Source organism: Pectinophora gossypiella, chromosome 15 (genome assembly GCF_024362695.1).
Source record: "Pectinophora gossypiella chromosome 15, ilPecGoss1.1, whole genome shotgun sequence".
In the NCBI taxonomy this organism is placed as follows: domain Eukaryota; kingdom Metazoa; phylum Arthropoda; class Insecta; order Lepidoptera; family Gelechiidae; genus Pectinophora; species Pectinophora gossypiella.
The window spans coordinates 4,654,269-4,680,365 of record NC_065418.1 but is presented as its reverse complement, the minus strand read 5'-3'; the positions used below and the strand labels follow the sequence as shown (position 1 = coordinate 4,680,365).

Sequence of the window (26,097 nt, the reverse complement as noted above, 5' to 3'; positions counted from 1 at the left end):
AGCTCTTAACTTTATTTATTTAAAGAAGAAGCTATAAAAGTATGAACCTCTATATAAATTCTTTGATAATGTCACATTGCAGCTGCAATAAAATTATAATACTGAACATCAATATTATATTTAAAAGAAATTAATAAGTAAATAGAAAGTCATATAAAGCAATACAAAATATTGAGAATTGACTTCAAATTTCGCTTTAGGACTAGAGGCACAGATTACCCAAAGCATACTAAAAAGCTGCATTGACTACCAAGACATGATAAGAGATATATCAGAGAATAAATAAATAAATATGTAATACAACTCCCTTAATTCAAAATCAGGTCACTAGTTTAAATAATGTAAAATAAAACTAAATAAATCTTCAATAAGCTTAGGCTTAAGACTAATACTTACAAATTCAGTCTAATATCTTGACAAAATTCTGCCTACTGGAACGGTTTTCTGAGACTGTCCCACATGTAATCTGGGGACTCTTTGCCGGTTGCATTGGAATCTAACGTGTTCATGGTGTAGATGTTTGAAGACGCGAGCATCGGACTAATGCTTCTTGTGCTACAATTGTTCTTATGGCCTTTCCTGTTCTCGAACACCGGCGTAGGAATTCTTTCGTCGCTGAAACTCTGTTTCTTGTTTAGCAAATTCCTTTGCTGCTTCCATTTGAACGCAGCATAGGTCAACAGAAACAGAACCATGGCTAGACCTACGATACTCGCCGTCGCAACAGTGACTGACCTAGTGTTACTAGGCGCTCTGTCAAGAATACCAGGCTGAATAGGCGCTTCAGCTCTTTCGTAAGTGTTCATCTCTAATTTCTCGTCTGACGTCGATGCAGCGTTGCTGTCGAAATCCTTAAGGCGTTGCAAATCTTCTAGAACTATTACACCGTCCCCGTCCGAATCTTCGAACAGAAGCTTATTTGAAATTGACCCCGATGGATCTGAAAAAAGAACACAAAACAATTATATTTCGTCACTAAATACACTTCTCATCAAAAAAATCGAAACACCTTGCAAGTTTACGTTTTGTCAGGATTATCAGAAAAATGTGTACATTTAGGAATAAATGTTAAATGTCGTTTAATAGTGAGTAATATGAGCTTATCAAATCTTAATGTTAATGTTCTAAATTTAAATGAATTTTTCATAGGTTTCGTATTTTGTTAAATGAGTCATTTTTATTCCGTATGGAGTATAAAGGAAATGGATAAAACAACACACGTAAATGAAAAACAAAGCTAAAAACCGTTTATTTAATAACTTGTATTCCCTCCCCGAGCTCTAATTACTGCTTCCATACGGTTCTTCATCGATCGGATGAGAGTCACGATCACATGCTGTGGTATATTGTCCCATTCCTCTTGGATTGCATCTTGCAGCTGGCTAAGTGTTTCTGGCGCAGGATCTCTTGCTCGAATTCGTCTCTTTAATTCATCCCACAGATGTTCAATGGGATTCATGTCCGGGCTTCTTGCTGGCCATTCCATAATAGAGATATCGACTTCGTTAAGATAATCTCGTACGACGCCCGCGGTGTGAGCCCTAGCATTGTCGTGCATGAATATGAAGCCGTTGCCAATAAAATGTGCATAGGGCATCACATGAGGCTCGAGACACTCTTCGACGTACCGATGACAGTTTAGTGCAGGCAGACGTGGCCCAGACACGAAAGCAAGCTCTGTCTTACCGTCGGCGCTGATTCCTCCCCAAACCGTCCACGAACCGCCACCATAGCTGACCTTTTCTTCAATGCAGCATTGTGCATAGCGTTCTCCGTCTCTTCTGTAGACCTTGTTCCTTCCGTCGTTACCATACAGCATAATTTTACACTCATCAGAAAAGAGAACTTTGCTCCACTGTAGGTATGACCAATTTAGGTGCTCACGTGCAAAGTTAAGGCGCGCTCTTCGATGGTCTGCAGTTAATTTCGGCCCATTTGCTGGCTTATGCGGTACCAGTCCACGATCCTTCAACCTTCTTCTAATTGTAGAGTCACTTACAGCCACCCTTCGTACAACACGAAGCCGCTGCTGCAGTTGAAAAGCGTTAAGGCGTCGATTTCTTAAAGAAGTTGTTACAATAAATCGATCATCTCGCTCAGAAGTGACCCGATTCCTGCCAGATCCTGAACGGCGCGTGAACAAACCAGTCTCCCGATAACGTTTATAGACTCTATGAACAGATGACAGGCTTAGATGCAGTCTTGCAGCCACAACACGCTGACTAAGGCCAGAATCCAGCAATGCCACAACTTGGGCGGCTTCTGTGGGCGAAGTATCCATACGTTTTAGAAAAAAAAACCTTTTTTCAGACGTCCCAAAGTCACAGTATTGAAATAAAAAACAAAAAGGTTAAGGATAGGCGCCAATTTTTAGTTTTTAAACGCTAAATGTACTCCAACCCTAAACACACATTTGTCTCAAAACAGTGATTCATTTCGTTTATAAGATAAACAAATGAAATTCTAATTTTGAATTTAGAATTTTCGCTTATTACTGTAATGGCCAAACTGCCAGCTATACATTTATGTATTTTTTTTCATCGTATGAATTCTTTTTTGTGTTAAATTCGGACAGAAACAATGAAAACGGAAGTGTTTCGATTTTTTTGATGAGAAGTGTATATACATCTGCCAAAGAAACATTGTCACATAAATAGACGCCTCTAACGTTGAATTGATGGTATACAGAATAAAGTAAAAAGCTAATAATAAAAATTCAAGTAAAGTAAGTAGCTATTTGCATTAAATATATTTTAAAGAATGAAGGTTTATGCTGAAATGTTCAAAACTGAATTTCAATTTCATAAAAATACTATGATATTACCTTCTTCGGGAGTTAGAAAGTCATCTGTTTCATTCTGATTTCTTCTCATCAGTTCAAATAGTTCACTCCATCCGACTACATCATGCTTTAGATTGTTTTCCTCATCTTTTAATACTCTACTTTCTCTCACTGTTTCTGTTGAATCAGTATGGTTTACAGCAATAACTTGCGTTACGTAAGGTGTGCCTTCGGAGTCTTTTCCAATAGCACTCTTTTCTACATCACTGATATCTCCAGTAAATTTGTTAAACAATGACATTATGCCCATGTTTTCTCCATTTTCATTGACGTTATTGCCAAAATCCATAACTACTGGAATGTTCACAAATGAGCCTTGAGCCGAGTTTGGATCTATTGTTGTCGCTTTTGCTGCCGCATCGTGGAGGTTGGCTTCTAGTATGGCTCTTAAGGGATACGTTTCCTTGGATATAGGTTCGATGGAAGATTTAGAAAGGAAGGGTTCGGGAGGATTTGGCTCTTTTGAGGCGTTGTGGAATATGTCAGCCAGGTGAACGTGACTCGAGCCTCTTTCTCTATGTTCAACCAATTCATTCAGTGTCATGTTTCTTTCCATCAATATCCTTGACAACCTTGCACTTGCTGAAATTGAATAAGTATTTGGTTAAAACAATTGTAAGTACGTCCATGAATATTCGGACGATGTTATTATTATATTACCGAATGAGATTTATATAATACACAAAACGAGATAATATCAATGTTGTACATACTGCGAGTGTCGTTTAAAATCTCTTCTATCTCGAACTTCGCCGTTTCTTCAGTAGTGCTCGAATATCTTGGTATGGTAGGCATGCCTCTTGTTGTGGAAGTTGTGTAAGATGTTGTTGAATTTCTCGTATACCGTGGTCCGCTTTCTGTATGTTTTGATTTCTCTGTCGTCATAAAATCGTCTAAAGTTGTAAAATCTTCTTCTGGATTACGCGCAATCGTTGTAGCCTTTGGTGTTTGTGTTTTCGCTATAAACTCTGATGACGAGACTAAATTAGGCATACCAAAGAGATCCATTACAATGTCTTCGTTTTCGACTGGAGGCGCAGTTGTAGAATTCTTCTGTTTAAGACGTTTTCTTTTTAGTCTGTTATTGAACGCTTGTCGTCTTAATCCCATGCGGCTTGCTGCGGGCCTCAAACGAGAGACTTTTGGTTTATCTGTAGTACTAGTGATTTCCAGAGTTGTGGTTTCTTGCGTAGTGGTTATAGGGATTTGCGTAGTTTCTTTGACGATCTCGTCGTTTTCATTTTTATTATTTATATCAGATTCGGTATCAAGTGGTATCAATATTGTAGATGGGTTGTAATACTCTGCGTTAGTAAGAATTGTCGTTTCATCTGGCAAAGATGTAGTTGTCGAAGGATCCTCAGTTATTTCTTTTTCATACAATTCGTCTTTTGTCTCATTTGTGTTCATCAATGATAATACATTTTTCCATTCTTTTGATTTCGTAGCATTTCTACTAAAGTGGTATCTTCTTGCTGTTTGTGCCATTAAGTCCCTGTTTAGTTGACCTTTGTAAGTGCCGTTTACTGCTGGTCTCATTCTTAGTTTCCTTCTAGCTCCTTGAAACCGTCGTTTAGGTACAATTTTCGGTACGTTTTCTTTTACTTCTTCTTTTGTTGGATTGGTCTCTTTCCCTGAACTTTGTGATTCTATATCGTCACGTTTTTCTACGCTTGATTCAGTATTTTGAGCAGGTTCACTATTTGCGTTTATTGTAAGTGAATTAATTACTGCCGGAACGTCCTTTTGTTCTTGGTTTACTTCAATGTTTTCGTAATTTTCTTTATTATCTACCAAAGGTTCTTGTTCCGGTGACTCATCTAACTTGAGAATCGATATAGCGTCTTCTTTTCCGCGGAGCAAGTCGGAGAGAGACAAGTTATGTTGCTGTAATTTTTCGATCAAGTTAGAACCGTTTGACCGTTTTAATATTTCTTTTAGTGACACGGCGTCTGTTGGTCGATCGTCCTGGAAATTTTATAAAATTGATTAATGTCTTTATAGTAATATAAGAAGCCTGATTATTGTTTGTCTTTGTGTTATACGTAATAGTTACAAAAAGTTTGTTACAAAAACTAGCTACGAAAGTTCAATAGTTCGAAAATTGGACTTTTCTATTTATATCCCACATAAAAAAGTTGTGTAGATGGTTACAGGTAGAAACATTAAACACGTAGGGTGCGGCACTAACCAAAACATGTATTAGGAAGTTGGGCACAGGTAGTTCAAGTATTAACACATTTAGGCAGTATGGATCTAAGTGAAATTAGTCGTCATTAGCTACTACAATAATGTACCATATCAGATTCTTCATTCACGTCCACAATATCACCAACTGGTCGAAAATCTAGTAATGGGATATATATAAGCTTGCTCAAAGGCTTCCGTGTATAGCTTGAATGCAAATAATAGTCATGTATTGAAAATCTTCCTCGGTTTTTCTTTCTATTTTCACGTTTTTCCAGACTGCCATTTTTTTCTTGTAATTTCTTTCTCGACATATTATCAGCGTATAAAGCATCCAAATCTTCTTTCGTAACAGTTTTATTAGTTAATATTTTAAGAATCCGGGATAAAGGATATTTTTCCTATAATGAAATTAAATGATTGGTAACACATAATGGGAAGGGGAGGTCTTTGCCCAGCAGTGGGATCTTGTAGGCTAGATTAGATTAGAACACATAATGGAACGTCAGTTTCTTTTTATGGAAATCGGCTCTCAATCTGTGTTCATAGATACTAAAGCTCGTATTTAAATACCTACTTGAGTTAAAAGCCGAGTGTATATCTAAGTGCTTCTTTTGCAGGCATTATCTAGTTGTGTCTTTTTACATTTTTGAATATTAAATTACTTGTTATGTTGAACGATTATGTCTTAAGATAAGAACTGCTTATAAAAAAAAATGACTTACCCATATTTTATTCTTTTGCTTTAAACCAGGAATTTTCTCTTCAATCTTAGTTGTACGTGTTATTTCGTCAGTGGCCTTAGTAGGTTTCACTTGTACTGGTGGTATCATTTCCAGAGAAAATTCCGATAAAGGTTTGTCTTCTTTGACTTGATAGTTGTCTCGTGGTAATGATACATAATCTGCTTCAGCTTTAGGAACCTCTGGGTTTACATAGTCGACTTGTCTTGTATCATCATACAATTTGCGGTCTTGATTTGTGTCATCTGAATATTCTTTAACAGCTTTTGTATCACCCTGAAAATTGAATGGTGGCCGTCTTACAAATTTATTTTGTCCCGTTTCTTCATAGCTATCCTCTTGTACCATCTTGTCAGTTTCTCTATTTTCTGTTTTTGGATGTGCATAGGCTCGATTGTTAAAGTGCTCGCGTCCCGCTTCATTAATAGTACCGGTGTCAAAATCGACTGTAAAATGTGATTTTCGTCCGTCTTCAATTGGTTCTAGGTCTACTTCTTTTGGTTCATTATCTTGCCTAGAGCCATCGAATTCACTTAATTTCGGCCAATGACTTTCGTCATTTTCGACTGATGGTCGCTTCCTTCTTTGGCCGCGCCTCCGCAGAGGCCTATCTATGTCTAAATATTCCTCTGCCCATCGGTTGCGCCGGTGTTTGGGTTTCTTTCTTCTTCTTCTTGGCATTTCTGTTGTTTGTTCAGGTTCGTAATCTGTTTCTCTGTATCGAAGGGGTTCTTGTGTTTCACGGAAACGTATTGGGTCCTCTATGCCTTTGACTTCCGTAGCGACTGGGTACAAGTGGTCCCTTTCAAGTGCGTCTGGATTGAACGCCTTCTCGTCAGATGATACTTCATCGGCTGCGACCGGGCGACGTTTCCGTTTCCGCACTGGTCTGCGACGTTTGATGGGCTCCTCTGGAGAGTCCTGCCAGAAACTGTCAACTTGCGTGGATTGTTGCATCATCGGCTCCGCTTCTATCGCTCTCCAGGGCTGGAAAAAGACAAATACAAAATTTAAAATATCGTAAATAAATATACTTATCTAAATGTTTAGTCTAAAGCAACAGTTTGTAATAAAAGTTACTTGAGAATTACTTTGGATGCTAACAATGGACTCCTCAACTTGATAAATTATCTAAGCGGTCAAAAAATTCGTCCAATCTTCTATCTTTCTAATCGTTGACGAAGAAACCGCGCGATTTGATTATTTTACCTACCTGCACAGTTGAGTTTCATACGGCATTTTGCTGTGCTATTCATGCTACAGATGTACCTAATCAGTATTTTTGTTTTGCCATAAGGGAGCCATTCGCATAATTTACAAATTGGTGTCACAATATATCTAAGGTCAACGGCTACTGAATAACTTAGCTTGTTTGCCTAATAAATACAAGTCGGTGCTACCAGTTTTTATGAAATGAAGGATCTTCGATGTACTTCATACTATTTGCGTAGAGAATGACATAAAATTGCAGTGGCCACCCATGACCCCCTCTGGATCCGCTCATGGTGCTACGTAGGTAGACTGACATCTTCGGTACTTTTGTATGAATACTAAGAGCATTAGCTTTTTAAGTTATTTTAAATAACGGCCTCCGTGGTCCAGTGGTTGAGCGTTGTGCTCACGATCCGGAGGTCCCGGGTTCGAATTCCGGTGGGGACAAATCACAAAATTCACTTTGTGATCCCTAGTTTGGTTAGGACATTACAGGCTGATCACCTGATTGTCCAAAAAGTAAGATGATTCGTGCTTCGGAAGGCACGTTAAGCCGTTGGTCTCGGTTATAACTTACTGATGTAAGTAAGTAGTCGTTACATGAGTCATGTCAGAATAGCAACCCTGACAACAGGGTTGATGGGGTTGGTAATCCACCTCACAATCCACACGATAGAAGAAGATTTTAAATTACGCTGTAAGTAGTGGATGCGGTTCAGTGCACCGCATTCTAATTCGAGCAAAACAAAAACACGTCGCGTGTCTTTGAAAAAATCTCAACGGTTTTTGCTTCATTAAGCTGTGAATAGTTGCTTTTTTACCTTTTAATCATTTTCAAAGTTGAGTAAACATACAGAAGTAGTAATTGTGGATCCATTACGGGTTTTCTGGCGCTGTCGACTGTGAAAACGTTTAGTGAAAGGTCAATGAATAACGAGGTAGTTGAACCCGTCGCTGTGTTCAATTAGTACGCTACTTTCTTAATTTCTTTTATTTTCGTTTATTGTTGTAAGCTAATGGTTCATTAAGAGATTGTGATGTAACTTTTTCTGGGAGAGTGCGCTAAAATTGTAGCATTCAAAATTAAGAAAATATTATGGCGATGGTAAGCCGACCGAATAAAATGACAATTCTACTGCATTTAAATGCAGTAGAATGGTCATTTTATTGCATTAAACATAAGTGGTGGACAATATTTTTGTATTAAACTACTGTTTTTTATTTCATACAAACAAGTAATGTCTTCACCGTATATTGAGTGTATTAGGGTGTTACTAGACCAATTGATCAATCGTATATCGACAGCATCGATCGTTGGTAGAATGGAGTAATTGACGTCGATCGATAGTTCCTACCAATCATCAATTCAAATCAATTGAAGCTACCAGAGCTATTCATCAACCTCGATCGATGGAATCGATCAATTGCTTAGTGGAACGGTATCCGTCGATCAATTAAAGCTATTGGTATGGAAACACTCGTAAGTTTTTTCCACAATTGAAGCTACCACACCTATTGATCAACCTCGATCGATGGAATCGATCAATTGGTTAGTCGAACGGTATCCGTCGATCAATTGAAGCTATTGGTATGGAAACACTCGTAATTTTCTTTCCAGTTCAAACCATACAATGACATACACTAAATACAACTTTTACTTTTTATTTAGCTTTTTTAATTAAGTGCAAAAAGTGAATGCGTGCGAGAGTTCACTAAGCAGGTTTTATATTATTTGTCTCATTATAATTACTTTAATATTTAACTAAGGCAGATGTGAAACTGTTCTCAGCCGACTGCCATGTTGCAAGTGAAGTGGCGGTGATGATTTCACGCATTTTCTTGTGCCTTTCGTAAGGAGTGAAGAACTGCAGTGTTACGTAAAATGTGTTTAGAATTAGGGCTGGCTCTACGCGATCTTGCAAATATGTTAAACGACATAACGTAACAAATAATTTATAGCACACACAGGAAATACAAAATACAAAACAAAAGAGAAATAGAAAGAGTACAATAGGCGGCCTTATTGCTAAGTAGCAATCTCATCCGGGTAACATTGAAGTATAGAAGGTATTTTGTTCTTAATTTTTAGGGTGGTATTAATAAACTAATCTCAGCTTCGAGACTGCCCTCAAGATCATGTCAATGTGACAGTTCTCATATAAAAACAGGGACTTGAGCATCATCTTTAGGGCAGTCTCAGTTGAGATTAGTTTATTAATACCACGCTGAGTATCGTAAACCCTATATTTACACGCCACTCTACTCCATATACTGTTCATTGTGTGTTAATCGTCGAAAAACTGCCGTCTCGTGCGAAGTTATACAACAATACGAAGTATAGGGAATATTCGACAAAAAATATCCATTATGGATAGGATAATTATGTATAAGTATGTATCGGTAATAAGCTGGAATGAAGTGTATGCACGCATCTTTTGTAAAAAGTGAGATAGTACACGCGTCATTGTCGGGCCTTTAACTTTTTTGACAAATTGAACTGTAAGTCTCACTAAATGTCAAATATGTTAGTGCGACAGAGTCCTAAAGTGGGTACATTATATTGCTCATGACTGTACTGTTAGATAGAAAGAATCGATCAGCTTAATCTCGACTGATACATCACTAAGCTAATGAACCTATGCCAATGAACGTCACAACACTAGCTGACATACTTTGACAGATCTAATTCTTACCACGGATTGAGGCTATTGTTAAATGTTATCTTTATTGAAATGTAATCACTAATAATGATTGTACTGTACTGTAACTTTGTGTGCATTGCGCACTTGCTTTTATATGTGTAAATGTCAAATTGCAATATTGCTTTTTACCTCTAGATGAATTGTTTTGATGTGGCCTTTTAAACCCCCTGGTCGATCTGATTAATAACGGCCTCCGTGGTCCAGTGGTTAAGCGTTGGGCTCACGGAGGTCACGGGTTCGAGTCCCGGTGGGGACATATCAAAAAAATCACTTTGTGATCCCTAGTTTGATTAGAAAATTACAGGCTGATCACCTGATTGTTCAAAAAGTAAGAAGATCCGTGCTTCGGAAGGCACGTCAAGCCTTTGGTCCCAGTTACTAAGTACTGATGTAAGTAAGTAGTCGTTACATGGGCCATGTCAGGGGCCTTTGGCGGCTCAATAATAAACCTGACACCAGGGTGAGTTTGGTGAGGTTGATGGGGTTGGTAATTCACCTCACAACCCACACGACAGAAGAAGTTCTGTTTAATAGTGCTAGTATTACATGACAGTAAAGCTATAATATTGCCGGACATTATGACTGTAATATGTACGGATCTATATTGTAATGTCAATGTTAGACAATGTCTATTACATCAATGTTATGATGGCATCATCGTTGATTTCATCGTGCCTACATTAACTAAACACTGAAATAAAAATAAACATAACATTATCTGATGTTTCAAGTAGTCTATCCTATCAGAATATAATTTCTTGCAAGTGTTGTTTTCTTAGACTCATCTTTGTGAGAAAGCAAGAAGTCAATACCTAAGTACCTAACATAACATAACATCTCGTCTGTATCCTCGAAGGGGTAGGCAGAGATGTACAGTATGTCTATATACACCCACTCCTTGCCAGATATGTTCAAGTCTTATGTAATAACCGGGCCCAAATCCTGAAGCTACGTGGTATTAACATGTGATCTTATGTTCCTGACATGATGATGATACTATGATCCTGACATGAATTCAAACATATAAAGTCGATTAGTGGTGTAGAGAACGGTGTAAGTTCTTCATTCTCTGTATAGAGAAAAGACGGATTTTGTCTGTTCTAGGGGGTTAAAATGGCCACATCGAAGCAATTCATCCAAGAAAGCAATATTGCTATTTGAAATTTGTTTACATTGCGCACTTACTTTTATATGCGCAAGTGTCAAATTGCAATATTGCTTTCTTACGTGAATTGCGTTGATGTGGCCATTTTAACCACCCTGTTATCAAAATAATAAAGCTACATATATAAATAGAAAGGTGGTGTTTGTCAGCGAGATACTTGGCGCCGCATGATTGGGAAAGCCGACGACCCCGCATGACGGGAAGTGGCGAGGACGAAGAAGGAGAAGAAGACATAATATGTCTATAATATATTATATTAATAGGAGTAAGGAGTAAATGTGAAAAATCGGTTCTGTCAAAAAGGGATAACGCTATTCAGATGATGATGATGATTTGTGCCTTTGACCATAAGCACACCCCGGATACTTCATACAAAACACCTCGTTTAACACAGACACTACACATTGACGTTATCTTACATGCGCATCTGACGTCTGACGCCCATACGATTGAAGACTAAAGTAAGACCAAGGGGGTGAGGTAAACCTATCTCAGCCGCAGGTGGGGAGCGCAGAGTTGCCGTTCTATACGTAGTATTATTCCTTTTCTATGACATAAGTACCAATAATTAATTATGACCAATGACAATACAATATATGTATATCAGTACGGTCACGAGCATTAAATATGTATACACTTTGGTACCATGTCACATTAACTTTTTTGACAAATTGAACTGTAAGTCTCACTAAATGTCAAATATGTTAGAGCGACAGAATCTTAAAGTGGGTACATTATATTGCTCATGACTGTACGTGTGTATAATAGTTGAAAAATTAATGTCTCTGTAAACTAAAATGTTATAACTGTCAATTAATTTATCTCAAAAGCGTTGATGAGGTTTTCTCTAATAGGCGACGTTATACCGTTCTTGTTCGTCGAATTCAAGTTACGCAACTGTCATTATAAACATTAAAGTCACAAAAAGGTGTGACAGACGGCGGAGTAGACGTCAAATAGTTGCTTTAACTGTTCCGCTTTTCGTAACCGTATTGAGCGTTAGAAATGGAACAAAAAACGATTAAATGCGTGTCAAATTTGTGGGTTCCGTTCATACAAAATAATCCGTGCAAGAATCTGTGGATGTAAAATGTAACATAGGGATTTTGTCCTTTCTAACATGATGAGCAATTGTTATGTGTGATAAGAGGATCCCTTGTCACCATAAGGTTCATTTTAGGACTTGGTATCAACAGTGGCTGCCAATTGTCTTTGATTACTTCAGGCTCTATCCACTCCTTTAGGGATTACGGGCGTGAGTTTATGATGTATGTATGTTTCGTTAGGTCAATCCTCTGTTGGGTATGTCTTGTGTAAACCTTTTCGTGCCCATGACATTAATTTATTTGTAACTCTTAGCCAGTATTGCTTCGCGAATAAAAACCGCTCAGTATTCGTTCAGTAGTGCCCTAGATTAGCCCGAACATAGGACAGATTTCTTTTTATACTTCATTATGTATATTGTAGTTCTATTTTGTAAATTTTTCATACGGAACTCTAAACAAAAACAAATAGTCATGCCTACAGACAATGCTGCCCTCTATCATTATGTGTAGATAGTGAATTTGAAGCTAGTTCGATTGCGTGCACGCAGATGTGTAGTTAGGTAGAAAGTGTCTTATGCTATTAAAGTGACCAGCCGGCGATTGTCTGCCACTCAATCAGTCATGGTCATGAATCAAAGACGCTTCAAAGATTTAAATTATTCTCCATTTAGAGAAAAACTCAGCAATCAATGATTCTTCATTTAAAAAAAAACGTAGCAATCAGACATTCTACATTTAAAACAAAGAACACAATTACAGGTTCTTAATTTGAAGAAAAAATGTTGAGATTTAGACAAGGATGACGTGTTGACAGTCGTTGAAAGTATAAGCAGGGATTAATTGGTCCACTGTGATGAGATTAGCCGAGTTATCATTCATATGAATTGTGCATGAGTTTCTACTTTTGTCGTTTATAGCACGTATATGTTTGTTATTTATGCAGGGTAGCTCTCTCGAACATTGAGAGATAGATAGGGTTTCGACCAATAGGCATTCGACTTTTATCCACGTAGATAGTGCGCCTATTGGTCAAAGCCTTCGATATAATTCGCACGGCGCGCGGAACCCATGCCGCCTGTTTGAATGTTTACTATATTTTGCGTCCTAGCTTGATAGCAACTGTGTATTTAGAAAAATTCATATGTAAACTGTCAGTCCCAGCTCAAGAGGCGTACTGCGATATGTCAAAACTACAAATCATCAAAAGATAACTTGTCACTAGTTATCATTCTTCGTTAGCACCTGAATCCCAATAATTAGTATAAAAGTATAAGATACAGGTCCCGGGTTCGAATCCCGGTAGGGACAAATCACAAAAATCACTTAGTGATCCCTAGTTTGGTTAGGACATTACAGGCTGATCACCTGATTGTCCAAAAAGTAAAAAGATCCGTTCTTCGGAAGGCACGTTAAGCCGTTGGTCCCGGTTATTACTTACTGATGTAAATACGTAGTCGTTACATGAGTCATGTCAGGGGCCTATGGCGGCTCAGTAATAACCCTGACACCAGGTTTGATGGGGTTGGTACGATAGAAGAAGAGATACAGGTAAGATTCATTTAACTACTTTACGCATTACAAACTACTCTTAAGCAGTTATTTGTTATATATTTTATACATACATACATAATCTAAGCAGAGACTATGGAATTCCATTTGCTTCGATCCTGACACACTTCTCTTGCTTCCTCCACATTCATCAATCGTTTCATACACGCACGCCGGTTTAAAGTAGATCGTACTGAACATTTTCTAAGGCCATCTCCAATTTGGTCAATATTTGTCCTTATAATATATTTTGTATCTTTTGTAAAGAAAAAATATGTAAATAAAAGAGTACAATTTAAATTCCACTTGCCCTGTCCATAAGGCATAGTAGCCACCTGCAAGCGCGAACAAGGAAAGTTTATTATCTGTGCATCAGCACTATAATCATTTGAAATAGCGAAGTAATAACTTTATAGCCACGGGTACAATGCAAATGGTTCCGGCATGAAGCAATAAAACCTCTCGGGTATGGCGAGTAAATCACAGCTCGAAACAAATTAAGTTTTTATTTTGAACTTATTTTTAACGATTTCCGTGGTCCAGTGGTTGAGCGTTGGGCTCACGATCTGGAGGTCCCGGGTTCGAATGTCCCCACCGGGATTCGGGATACCACAAAAATCACTTTGTGAACCCTAGTTTGGTTAAGACATTACTGGCTGATCACCTGATTGTCCAAAAAGTAAGATGGTCCGTGCTTCGGAAGGCACGTTAAGCCGTTGGTCCCGGTTACTACTTACTGATGTAAGTAAGTAGTCGCTACATGAGCCATATCAGGGGCCTTTGGCGGCTCAATAATAACCCTGACACCAGGGTTGATAGGGTTGGTAATTCACCTCACAACCCACACGATAGAAGAAGACTTATTTTTGTACGTTACGTCTGATGCTTTTTGTAGAGAGAATAGGGGGAGTAACATGACATAACATCATAACATGATTATATCCCAATTGAGGTAATCAGAACATCTATCACAAGATGAACTAGGTACCCATGCCTCAACGAGCTTTCTGTTAGAACAACGTGTGAGCCGTAGTGAGCCGGATCGTCGTCTATAATGGTCGAGCCAACTGTGTTAGTGAAAACTGCACTTAAGATAAATTAATAATTAATTGGTGTAAGTCCGGTACCGTAGTTCGAACAGGCGCTCCCCGTTTGAGAAGCAAGCAGGCGGGTGGCGGTAGGAGGAGTAAGTTCAGTAAGAGAAAAAGTAAAACCACTGTAAGCACTTAGGCAGGTACGGCAACTGTGTTCGACTACTTTTGCCGTAACAGAGAATAAAACTATAAACACACAGTCCCCAGGCCAAAATAAGGTACCAGTGTTCTGTTGAAGATATATCGTTTAGCTCGGGATTGAACCCCGGGTCTTCTGCACAACAGGATTTATCAACAAATGGCCAATTAACAGAAAATTGTCATAAAATTCGAGACACACGCACCAATAGTACTTACATATAATAAAAATGCTTCCAAAATGGTTATATTTAAAAGTCTTTGACAAACAAAATACCTATAATATTTAATGTGTAACACCTTCTGTATACCTGTATTTACAAATAAAGATTTTGATTTGATTTGATTTGAATAATAAAGTCATGTATGGAACATACACATGAATAACAATCGCACAATCGAGTAAAACGTACACTACCTAAACATTGCGTTTACTAGGCATAAACAATAAAAGATTACGATCTCTCGATCGACTTGTCGTGCGATTTGTAATTAGGTTAGTTGAATAAAAAAATCTCTACATTCATACATGTGCAAGATCGCATATGATTTTCAAACGACTGTATCTCGAATTGTTCGATACATTATCATACTATGAATATTTTAACGTCATTGCAGTGAAGTGGATTCTATTAATAAATAGGTATATTAAGCAATTACAAAATTTAAAAACCCCGACCAAAAAAAAGTACTCAATTATTATGACAAAAGGTTAAAAATGCTAAACTCAATAAAAAGCAAAAATAACTTATCCCACATATGCTTGTAAGCAAACTGAGCGTGTAACATTCCTATCACACTTAACAAACGACCTGATGACCTTGAAGACCTGAACCGATTTCCACCAAACATAGCTAAGAACACTCGACTGATATACCTTTCAAACAAAAAAAAAACCGCATTAAAATCGGATCATCCGTTTGGTAGCTACGATGCCACAGACAGACACATACACTTTTACACAGACACGTCAAACTTATAACACCCCGTCGTTTTTGCGTCGGGGATTAAAAAAGGGCGACATAGGAAACCAAATACTACCTGAATAGAGTAAAAGATTCACAAACTGGTAAATCGATGTAAATGCGACGTCGCTGTAGGTTGAATAACCCGGAAAAATGACCACTTTGCAATCGTAAACGATTACCACATTCGCGATTACCTATCCACAGGTTACGGATTACCAATTTTCCACTCACGGGTTATAGATTACTGATGTCGCTGTTATCTCATCGTCGACAAAGAAAGTGGTTACAATCCATGGTGCATTATGTGTGTGTGAAACTTCTCATGTGTCTAATATCGACTTTCATTATCACCACCTCATCTTATACAACTTGTAGAGCGTATGCGCTCTCAGAACATTGAGGTTGGACTGTTTTTGCTGGTAAGTGTAGTTTATAGAGTGCGAAAGTAGCTGAGTTACTTGTACTAGATGCCTGGTTTCTTATCGTAACATTGAATGTTAGAAGAAGTTTTTGTTGTAGCTTTTATCATTCATTAATAATGCTCGGCAAACGCTATAATTAACATGAAACGTTATAATAAACATAAATCATTTTTTGTAAGTACCTGCATCTTCATAAGTTTTCCTTTTGTTTTTGCAAGGTCGAACGATTTTGCCCGTGTCTATTACATAACATAACATAAACTGCCTATATACGTCCCACTGCTGGGCACAGGTCTCCCCTCAATCAACCGGAGGGGGTATGGAGCATACTCCACCACGCTGCACGCTGTCTATTATTACATTTTAGTGAAAATGTTCGGGACGAAAACAGAACCTATCCTATTAGAATATACCTAGGTTCTTGCATTCCTATGTTGTTTTAGGACACAATCATTCAGTCAGTAAGACATTCTTAAGTACCTATCATAACATCACGCCTGTATCCCCGAAAGGATAGACAGAGGAGTACAGTATATCTATATAAATCCACTGCTCGCCAGCTATGTTTAAATCCCATGTAATAGGGAGTAAAACCGGATTTTTTCAACTGTTTTAAGACAGTTTTAAACAGAAACTTTGCAAAAAAGGTTATTATAAGGTTAGTGATTATTTTTCTTTTTTGTTTTTTTATATTTTATGTTTCTTTTTTTTAAAGAACGTCTAGGGCCCTGTGCCGAGGTTTTTCTTGCAGCTTCTTTTTCCCGGGTATACAGGTTGTGAGAAGCTGCAGTAGTTTTAGACGGATGAGACGTTCGTTATGTACAAATTGACGATTCAAAGTGTAACTATGTACCCTACTGAATAAAGATATATTTGAATTTGAATACGTGTCCTTTGAATACATACCCCCTCCGGTTGATTGAGGGGAGGCCTGTGCCCAGCAGTGGGACGTATATAGGACGTTTATGTATGTTACATGTCCTGGAAACCACGTGATAACAATGAACGAATGATGTGTGTCTCTGACATGCCGTAAAACTCACCGGATGTTATGTAGGTATTAGACGATTGCTTAAAAGACTTTTGAGCTTCAGACAAATATCAAAAGTAGTTACTAATAGGTTATGAATAGAATTTGCAAGTTTGCTAACGCTTAACGCTTTGCTTTGCTTCGAATCTATAGATAGGTATAATTTGATGTGTTGAAGTCATTATCAAAAACAGGTTAGAAAATGACACAAGTGCAAATATAAATACAATACTTAATTGATTGACAAAACTTGAACCATATTATCCGTCCTAGATACGAACTGAAGAACCACAAAATCGCAACTTATTAAAAATCGATTGACCGATCGCCAAACACGCTGACTATGAAGATTTAATTATAATATAGTTATCTCATCGTTGGCAAAGAAAGTTGTTACCAAACTGTGGCATAATCTTGCACCGAGGAAAGTTGAAAGCGGTCGAACCGGTTTCGCGAACTTACGGCCAAGGCATAAGATATTGTGCTATGTAAACAGAGGTCGAGAGTTTACGCAATATAGGCGTTTATGACGTTTTTGAGACTAATTTATGATGTAGGAAGCGTTTAGTGAAACTTCACGTAGCAAGAGTTTTATGGAGAATCCTTTTTGTTTTGCTTAATTTATTCTTATGTCTAATATCAAGTATAGTCCGGAATTCGGATAGATTCCATCAATTATTCCGAAAAAAGAAGCCTAAATCAAAATTTATTTACTTATTTTTTTATACTTTGAACCTGCGTGCGTGTATGAAACAACTGATGGATGTGGCAAGTGGAAGTGGAAGCAAGAGAATTATGTCAGGATCGAAGCAAATGTGGAATTCCATTCGTTTCTTCTTACCTATGTGGGAAATACGCATGGGTCTATGTATGATCTACGTACGTTGATGTTTTCATAAGTAAATAATCTCTTATTATTTCACGCAATATCAGCACTTCCGAGACTAAATTCAATTCGATAAAGTTGTAACGAATGACATTATGTCACAGAGAAAGTCGCCAAACTCAATACTGTGCTATACCGATTAAAATTGTAATATATTGACTTTGCAAAAACACGTTAAAGTTGCTTTTTCGGTTGTCAGTGATTAAGTTACATACATAAGCTTACGACTTTTGCCCTTATCAGTATAGGTAGAGCCGTAGTTTGTTAGATTCTGTATTGCTGATAGCGAACTTAATCCCTATGGAATTTGAATGAAAAAGCAACCCGTGACGTCATAGAAAACGTGACAAAATGTCGCACTCATTACATTTTTAATTAATAAAATTCATAAATTAGTTAAATAGAAAAAAGAAAACGTTTTTGTCCCCTTTAGATCTGTCTTTATTTAGTAACCAGAATTTCATAATTTATCTTTGATTAAGGAAGCTACCCAATTCATGTTTGGGTTTATAGATAACTGATAGCACTTGGTTTCGGGATTTGTGCCCGGTTAATGATATAGGCTGTACTGTGTGTAGGCTGTGATGTGGCTGTACTTTATAAATAAATAAATAGGCTCACTCCCTATTACATAGGACTTAATCTATACACCTCTGCCTACCCCTTACGAGATATAGTCGTGATGCAATGTAATGTTGTGGGTTTTTTCGCTCTCAGTCCAGCATTGAACTTCGTTCTAAGTTTTTCTTTCCACCACGGTCAGGGCCGAGAGCCATATCTAGAACGGAACAGTGTTACATAAGAGCTTGCATTTGGATATTTTGACTCCACATTTGTATTGAGTAAAATAGATAGATAGATAAAATCTTTTTAAGACAAGATTGTAATCGCTGAAATTGTAATGAGCAAAGTAATGTAAGGCTAAAACTAAGCCAGAGTGAACAGGCACCTTCTGGGCGAGCTCGCTCCATATTAGGCCTCGTCAATGCCTTCGGACAAGTCTGGGGTCAAGAGCAAACCCATCAAAGGTAAAAAAGGGTACTATCTCGGCTGATATCTATCGACCCACATGGGCGGCAATACGTCGATTGACTCTAAATATGTGATAACTGGTTTAAAAGTTACATAATGGTACTGAATAGTTTTTATAATACGTTATTTGTGAATAATAAATAAAAGTTCTCAAATGTGTGAGAAGTGTGATATTTATTGCGGTAATTCACACTTTATGTATGTTTTTATCATTTTTATTTTTGATCGTGATGTAAGGAAATATCGTTATATAACTAACTATAAATATAATAAAGTTTTACCGTTGTACACACGAGTAAGCTTGATTTGTGTTAATAAGTGTTAAATTTTAAAATTGTATTTTTCTTATACGTAACTAAGAATAACATAATCGTATTGAGAACCTCCATTTTTTGTAGTCTCTTAATAACCTAACGATTACCTATATTCGTAATTGGGCTACTGATAGCTACATCCATCGCAAGATGAACTGAGCATACAGTTCACATGAACTTTCTGTTAGACCAACGTGTTAGGTGGTGAGCCGTATCGCCGTCTATATAACTTGAAATAGTCACTGCCTTTAGTTCACCTATCTCTAGATAAAACAAAAACAGCTTTATTATGTATAATTACCTCATTAATTAAGTGATTAAAATGTATTTATTCGCGATAAGTCACGGCGTAGCGCTTCCATCTATTTTGGGTAAAGACGTAAAAATTTAGAACGAAAAGACGAAGCAAGCACGTAATATTATTCTGTTATATTTAGTGTTCCGTACCTTATTGTGGTGATTCTTACTATAGACATAATTTATATTTACTCAGTTTATTTAGATAGGAATAATATGTCGATTTTCTGGCAATTTCCACTTTAAGGCGGCTTGAAGATTAGATACATAAACTTACCCCTGTAATCATCTAATAGGGTTGCAGACCACAAGCAATCAAAGATAACAAAAAGTTAATGCCATATGCGAGAAATTTACCATAGGTCCCGTAAAAAATAAAAAATAACGTGGTGGCTTAGGCCCCTTCGGTTGATAAGATTCATCATTTCGAGTTGATGATAGAGTTATACAGGGTGTTAGTGATACCGTAACAAAAACTAACAGATGATTTAGACCATGTTCTGAGTTGACACCAAATGGAATTTTCCGTCGCAAAAATATGGAACTGAAAATAATAATAAAAACTAAAATTTTAATTTATTTTCCGCTTGATGGTAACTGAAAATCATGCGGAAATACGGCGTCACTAACACCCTATATGTGCCTATGAATATTAATGTTTAACTTGTGGATCTCTAAAAAAGTAGTGCGATGAACTCAAGTTTCTTTTAGTTTTTTGCGCAATAAAGTGAGCCTGCTAAAAATCCCAATTAACATTGTAAAACGATGCTAAAATGGTTGTATAGCATCTAGTTACGGTTGTTATTCAAAAGATTCAATCGCTTATACAGTTTTTTGTAAACTTATGCGATTGAATATATCAAGTAGCTTTATAGGTGGTCCAGTGGTTGAGCGTTGTGCTCACGATCCGGAAGTCCCGGGTTCGAATCTCGGCGGTGGGGACAAATTACAAAAATCACTTTGTGAACCCTAGTTTGGTTAGAACATTACAGGCTGATCACCTGATTGTCCAAACGTTAGATGATCCGTGCTTGGGAAGGCACGTTAAGCCGTTGGTCCCGGTTATTAGTTACTGATGTAAGTACGTAGTCGTTACATGAGTCATGGGAGGGGCCTATGGCGGCTCAGTAATAGGTTAATAACCATGGCACCACGGTTGATGGGGTTGGCAATCCACCTCACAACCTACACGATAGAAGAAGATAGGTGCATAATCTATATATTGTTTTAGTAATGGCCCCGATTCCTGCAGACTCATCCCAATTTTATTTTACGTTATACCTGTCATTTTGTTATCGACCGATGGACCGATGATTGACAACTGTTAATTTTAAAATGAATGAATGGTTATTCGGGCGAATAAAATAGGCATCTCGCTTATATGCAACCTGTTTGACGTGTGCTGTTAACTTTATTCTGTCGGGTTATGGGCCAATATAACATTTTGGAAGGGATTTTTCTGCCAGTTAATTTTGCGATGAATATACCTCTGACGAACCTACATAAGAATATAACCGTGAATATACGTTATTTTGTGTTGTTATGTTATGTTAAGAAAAAAACATAGCCCTTGTTTCTGTGATCTGTCAGTTCAGCATATTACCCCAGGCGGCACGACACTTCACGACACTCAAATAACCCATCTACAGCGCAATTTGTTCAGCCTACTCATCCATTACTGGTCCTCTAATCGCTAATTACTTACAACATATACTTAACGCGCTCCATTTAATTCAGGTTCAGCCCAGATTTCTAGACCAGTTTCTAAACACTAAAATAGTTCTAGGTTCCGCTTCCTACCTTTTCTAACCGGTTATAACTGGTTTTCAAGTAGACATTCCTGTTCATATCAGAAATGATGATTATGTCCTTGGCATTAACATTAGATAGTTTCTTGTACGCAAGAGTAATTATATTATAAATCATCATCTCCCTAGAATTATCCCGCTTTTCACAGGGTTCGCTTACCTAACCCGAAGATTTGACAGGTCCGGTTTTTTACAAAATCGACTGTCTGTCTGACTTTCCAACCCGCGAAGGGAAAATACAATACAGGTTAGGTCACATACAGAAAATGCATTTCTCCGGAATGTGGGTTTCCTCGCGATGATTTCCTTCACCGCTGAGCACGTGATAATCATTTATCATCCAAACATGAATTCGAAAACTGACAATCATTGGTTTAGGCCTGTGCTGCATTCGAACCTGCAACCTCAAAGTGAGCAAGCGTTCTACCAACTGGATTACCACGGCTCCATATTATATTACGAATGTTGAGCTTTTTCGACAATAGGCTGATAGTCTGTCCTGCGACCTCAATGTTAAAAGGCAAGCGTTCTACCAACTGGGCTACCATGGCTTCATATTAGGGAGGTCAAAAAGTTCGCGGAATGAGGGGGAAGGGGGTCGAAATTAAACACGAAACTATTTTTCCTTTTCAATATATTCTCCCTTAACCTTAACACATTTTCCGGATCTATCAAATAATTTGTTTATTCCATCATAAAAAAAAGATTTCTCTTTGCTGTCAAAATAGGCCGAAATTGCAGACTTGACTTCTTCATCATCGCCAAATTTTCGTCCACGCAGTTCCTTTTTCATTTTTGGGAACAAATAATAATCGCTGGGGGCCAAGTCTGGACTGTAAGGCGGGTGGTTTAATTTTTCGAACCCGCATCGGTGAATGGCAGCCGTCGCAACATGGCACGTGTGGACGGGTGCGTTGTCGTGCAAAAGGAGCACACCTCTTGACAGCTTTCCTCTTCTTTTTTCCTTGACAGCCTCTTTCAATCTATCCAGTAAAGAAGCGTAGTAATGTCCCGTTATAGTCACACCACGATCTTTATAATCAATCAGCAAAATACCTTCTGTATCCCAAAAAATAGTGGCCATGATCTTTCCGGCCGATTGTGACACCTTAAACTTCTTTGGAGGAGGTGTGCCTTTTTTATGCCACTGCATCGACTCTTGCTTCGACTCAGGTTCATAGTGGTGAACCCAGGTTTCATCTCCAGTAACAATCCGGGCCATAACTTCTTCCTTATTCTCTCCACAGAGCTCTAAAAACTGGCGAGAACACTCGACACGCTCGCTTTTTTGAAGTGGCGTGAGCATTCTTGGAACCCATCTTGCGCTGACCTTAGTCATCCCAAGATGTTGATGTAGGATATTTAAAATACTTGTTTCGGATACACCGACCATTGCTGCAAGCTGCTTCTTCTTCAAGCGGGTATCTTCTAATACAAGTTTCTCTACTTTTTCGATGATTTCCGGTGTGGTGGCCTCAATGGGCCGTCCGGAGCGGGGGTCATCTTCAATCGACTCTCTTCCTTGCTTGAAAAGACTATGCCACTTGTAAACCATGGTTTTACCAGGGGCAGAGTCCGCGTAAACTGCTAACAGCTCTTGAAAAATCGTCTGAGCGGATTTTCCTTGCTTGGTGAGGAACTTAATGACGGCGCGGTGTTCAATTTTCTCCATATTCGCTGAGTTCTTCCCGATTCACTTGTTTGCTGGTCGATAGTTCAAACGTTAATGACCCGATTTGCTTCAAACTTGGTACATATACTGTTAATGAGGTGTGCAACTAGCGGCTACCTGTACGAGCAAACCAACCCCCTCCAACCCCTCCATTCCGCGAACTTTTTGACCTCCCCTCGTATTATAAATGTTGAACTTTTTCGGCAATGGGCTGATAGAACGGCAGGGTGACAACCCTACAGTTCATCATGTCCATCGAGCTAATATCAGGAGTATACCGTCGCTTTATTATGAAAACCACGTAAGCGATTTTTTTCAAATCACATTTAGATGTGATTTTTGTTACGAAAACCTCGCAATAGACAAGCTAGTTTCAAACCAGGCTTAAATTTGTGGTTTCAATAATTATTACCTGGATTAAAATTAATTAAAAAAAAAACAAGGTTTTGCCAAGGAAAATTACGTGTTTTTCTCTATAAGGTGATGATATAGGATACCTATTTGAGCTACTACAGTAGATTAGTCTCCAAGAGAAGAGAGTAGATTAGTTTCGTTTTTCCTTCAAATAAGTTTTCTTCTTAACTTGTTTCGCGTGTGGTACTAATCAATCATTGTCATCTTGTTGGAAACTAAGAATGTGGTTGAAAATGGAACACTCTCAGTTAAACTTTATGATATATTGTTTATGATTATGGTATTTGTAACAAGGTGTGAGGAAAAGTTGGTAATTGTTATCGTTTTGTGAAAACAAGCAGCATTTAAGAATAATGCTCATGACTAACTACGCGTACTAAGTGACCATCCATCCATTGAATATTAACTCCGTAAAATCTAAATAATAAGTAACCAACATCATCGTTAATTTAAGAGCCACAGAGTGTAGTATTTTCCACGCTACTTTTTTAGGGAAAAATTGGGCAGTGTTTTCCCTCTTGCCTTCCGCCCCGCAGTACTCTGTCTGACGCGAGTGGGATGGCGCCCGGAGTAGTCTATTTCAAAGCCGTACTAGGTCTCCTGTCCTCCGCCTCTGAATGTTTCTGACAGTTACTGCTGCCCTCTGTCAGTAACCAATAAATGCGCCCTAAATACTAAGTATATAAATTGGGTCGTGCGCTAGGTTCAAGATAAATTATGAAAATTCTAAATAAAGACAGATCTATAACTAACGAAAAACATTTTCTTTTTTCTGTATAACTTATTTATGCATTTTAATCAAAGAAAACTGAATACTAAGACCTACATTTTATTACGTTTTTCTATGACGTCACAGTGTGCTTTTTCATACAATTTCTTTTTTTGATGTTTAGTAAAAAGTAACTGATTTGACTAGTTGGAAATTAGCCTATTATTTATCGGCCACAGTTTTGGGTGGCACCCAAACTCTTATTGCATCTCATAAACGTCACGTTTTCTACCAAACAGCCGCAAAGTGCATAAAAGTGAAACTGTAATCATAAAAAATAAGCGACGCCAACCGAAAGAAAACTCCATTGTTATCGTATTAGCCGCAAATACATCGAACGGTACGTAGTACAGTATAAACTTTCTTTGCAGGCTTACGAACTTCCTAATGCGAAAACGTGCGCAATTATCAACCGTTTAATGATGATTTTGTGAGTTGAATTTCCTTGATTATTCAAATGTATAATTCTATAAAAACTGGTTGAAGGAAACACAAGGGAGAGTCGCGGAAGGAATAAAGCAAGGCCATTGTACTGGTTTATTGGAAAGGGATCTTTTCTCGTGTAGGTTGTGAGGTCAATAACCGACCTCATCAACCCTGGTGTCAGGGTTACTATTTCCAAACCAAAAGCCCCTTAAATGGTTTATGTAACGACGATGTACTTAGTAAATAGCAGGGCGGACTGCTTAACTTGCCTTCCAAAACACGGAGCATCTTACTTTAGGATAATCCGGTGATCAGCCTGCAATGTTCTAACGAAACTAGGCGTCATAAAGTGATTTTTGTGATATGTCTCCATCGGAATTTGAGCTCAGGACCTCCAGATCTATACCGACGCTCTAACTATACACCACGGCGCCCGTTCAATAAAGGGATTTCAGGTTATAAAGGCAAAATTGACAAAGTTATCTCCTGGAATTTGATTATCAAGACTTCAAAGTCGTATCACATTATTCCTGCGATTAAAAACAAAAAGATCGCAGTATCATTGAACAATAGAGATAATTGTAAACTTTTATGTATCAACTTCTTTTCTATTTACGATTCATAAAATATTCTATCAACAAGTGAATCGTTTGAATAGCAGAAAATACTTCTAATCGTATTGTTTTACAAATGAAAAACATAATTTGTTACTATTTATAAAGTTTTGGTAAACGTTTGTTAATATTTTGTCTGTCTGAAGGAACTTGGGTTTTGACCAGAAACAATAGGTATTAATTGTTAATGTGTGTCTTACCTCATCGTTATTAGGTCTTCCAGGGTCCAGCACCCTCGGTCGAAGGTCGTATCTGTACTCTCTATCGAGGTCTCTATCCATGCCCTCCTCGGCGGAGTGCACTATGATCACCAGCGCGGCCAGCGTGCTCAACAAAGGCATGGCTCTCCAAGTAATACCCATAGTACTCCCAACTAAGTGGCTGCAAATCAGAACGCACTCCCAGCACGTCCACAATCGATCAACTCACTACACCAACACTGTCTCTAATAACTTAAAAGTTTACAATACTATCTTCGATTTTCAAAACTCACGTTCGAATGTTCAAATCAGGAACGAAGAGACGAAGATAAGAAGGGTGAAGAGAAATAAGAAGGATGTAATAGACTCGACGGCTTTTTAAAATTCGAATTTCTTGTCGGGACTTTTATTTCGACATTATTGTTGTTTGGTAAACAGTTGTATATCGCGGCTATGATTGGCGGCGGCGGTCGTGTTAGTGGTGGAAAACTGGAGATTTCTCGTGCAGTTTTCCCGCGTTTTTTGTTAGCGAGCGTGAAAGTGATGCCGGCACACGTTAGCGCGCGGT

At 38.0% G+C, this 26,097-nt stretch overlaps 2 protein-coding genes across 2 annotated transcripts in view; one reads left to right on the top strand and one right to left on the bottom strand.

Moving 5' to 3' along the window:
* LOC126373139 (actin-histidine N-methyltransferase) overlaps positions 1–26,097 on the top strand; it is a 50,567-nt gene that overhangs the window by 2,505 nt on the left and 21,965 nt on the right. The gene's annotated exons all lie outside the window — the stretch shown is intronic.
* Positions 1–26,097, bottom strand: LOC126373068 (uncharacterized). The gene is made up of 5 exons (XM_050019035.1): positions 25,530–26,097; positions 5,755–6,759; positions 3,556–4,810; positions 2,825–3,424; positions 1–940 (listed from the first exon to the last, which is right to left on the bottom strand). The coding sequence occupies exons 1-5, from the start codon at positions 25,689–25,691 to the stop codon at positions 429–431; spliced, it is 3,534 nt and encodes a 1,177-aa protein (XP_049874992.1). The 5' UTR covers positions 25,692–26,097; the 3' UTR covers positions 1–428.

Excerpts from the sequence above, each read along its gene's own strand:
- LOC126373068 (XM_050019035.1), bottom strand. The coding sequence starts at position 25,691 with ATGGGTATTACTTGGAGAGCCATGCCTTTGTTGAGCACGCTGGCCGCG. Across the intron at positions 6,760-25,529 it reads GAAGACCTAATAACGATGAG|CCCTGGAGAGCGATAGAAGC; the intron begins GTAAGACACACA and ends GTCTTTTTCCAG. Across the intron at positions 4,811-5,754 it reads AGCAAAAGAATAAAATATGG|GACGATCGACCAACAGACGC; the intron begins GTAAGTCATTTT and ends TAAAATTTCCAG.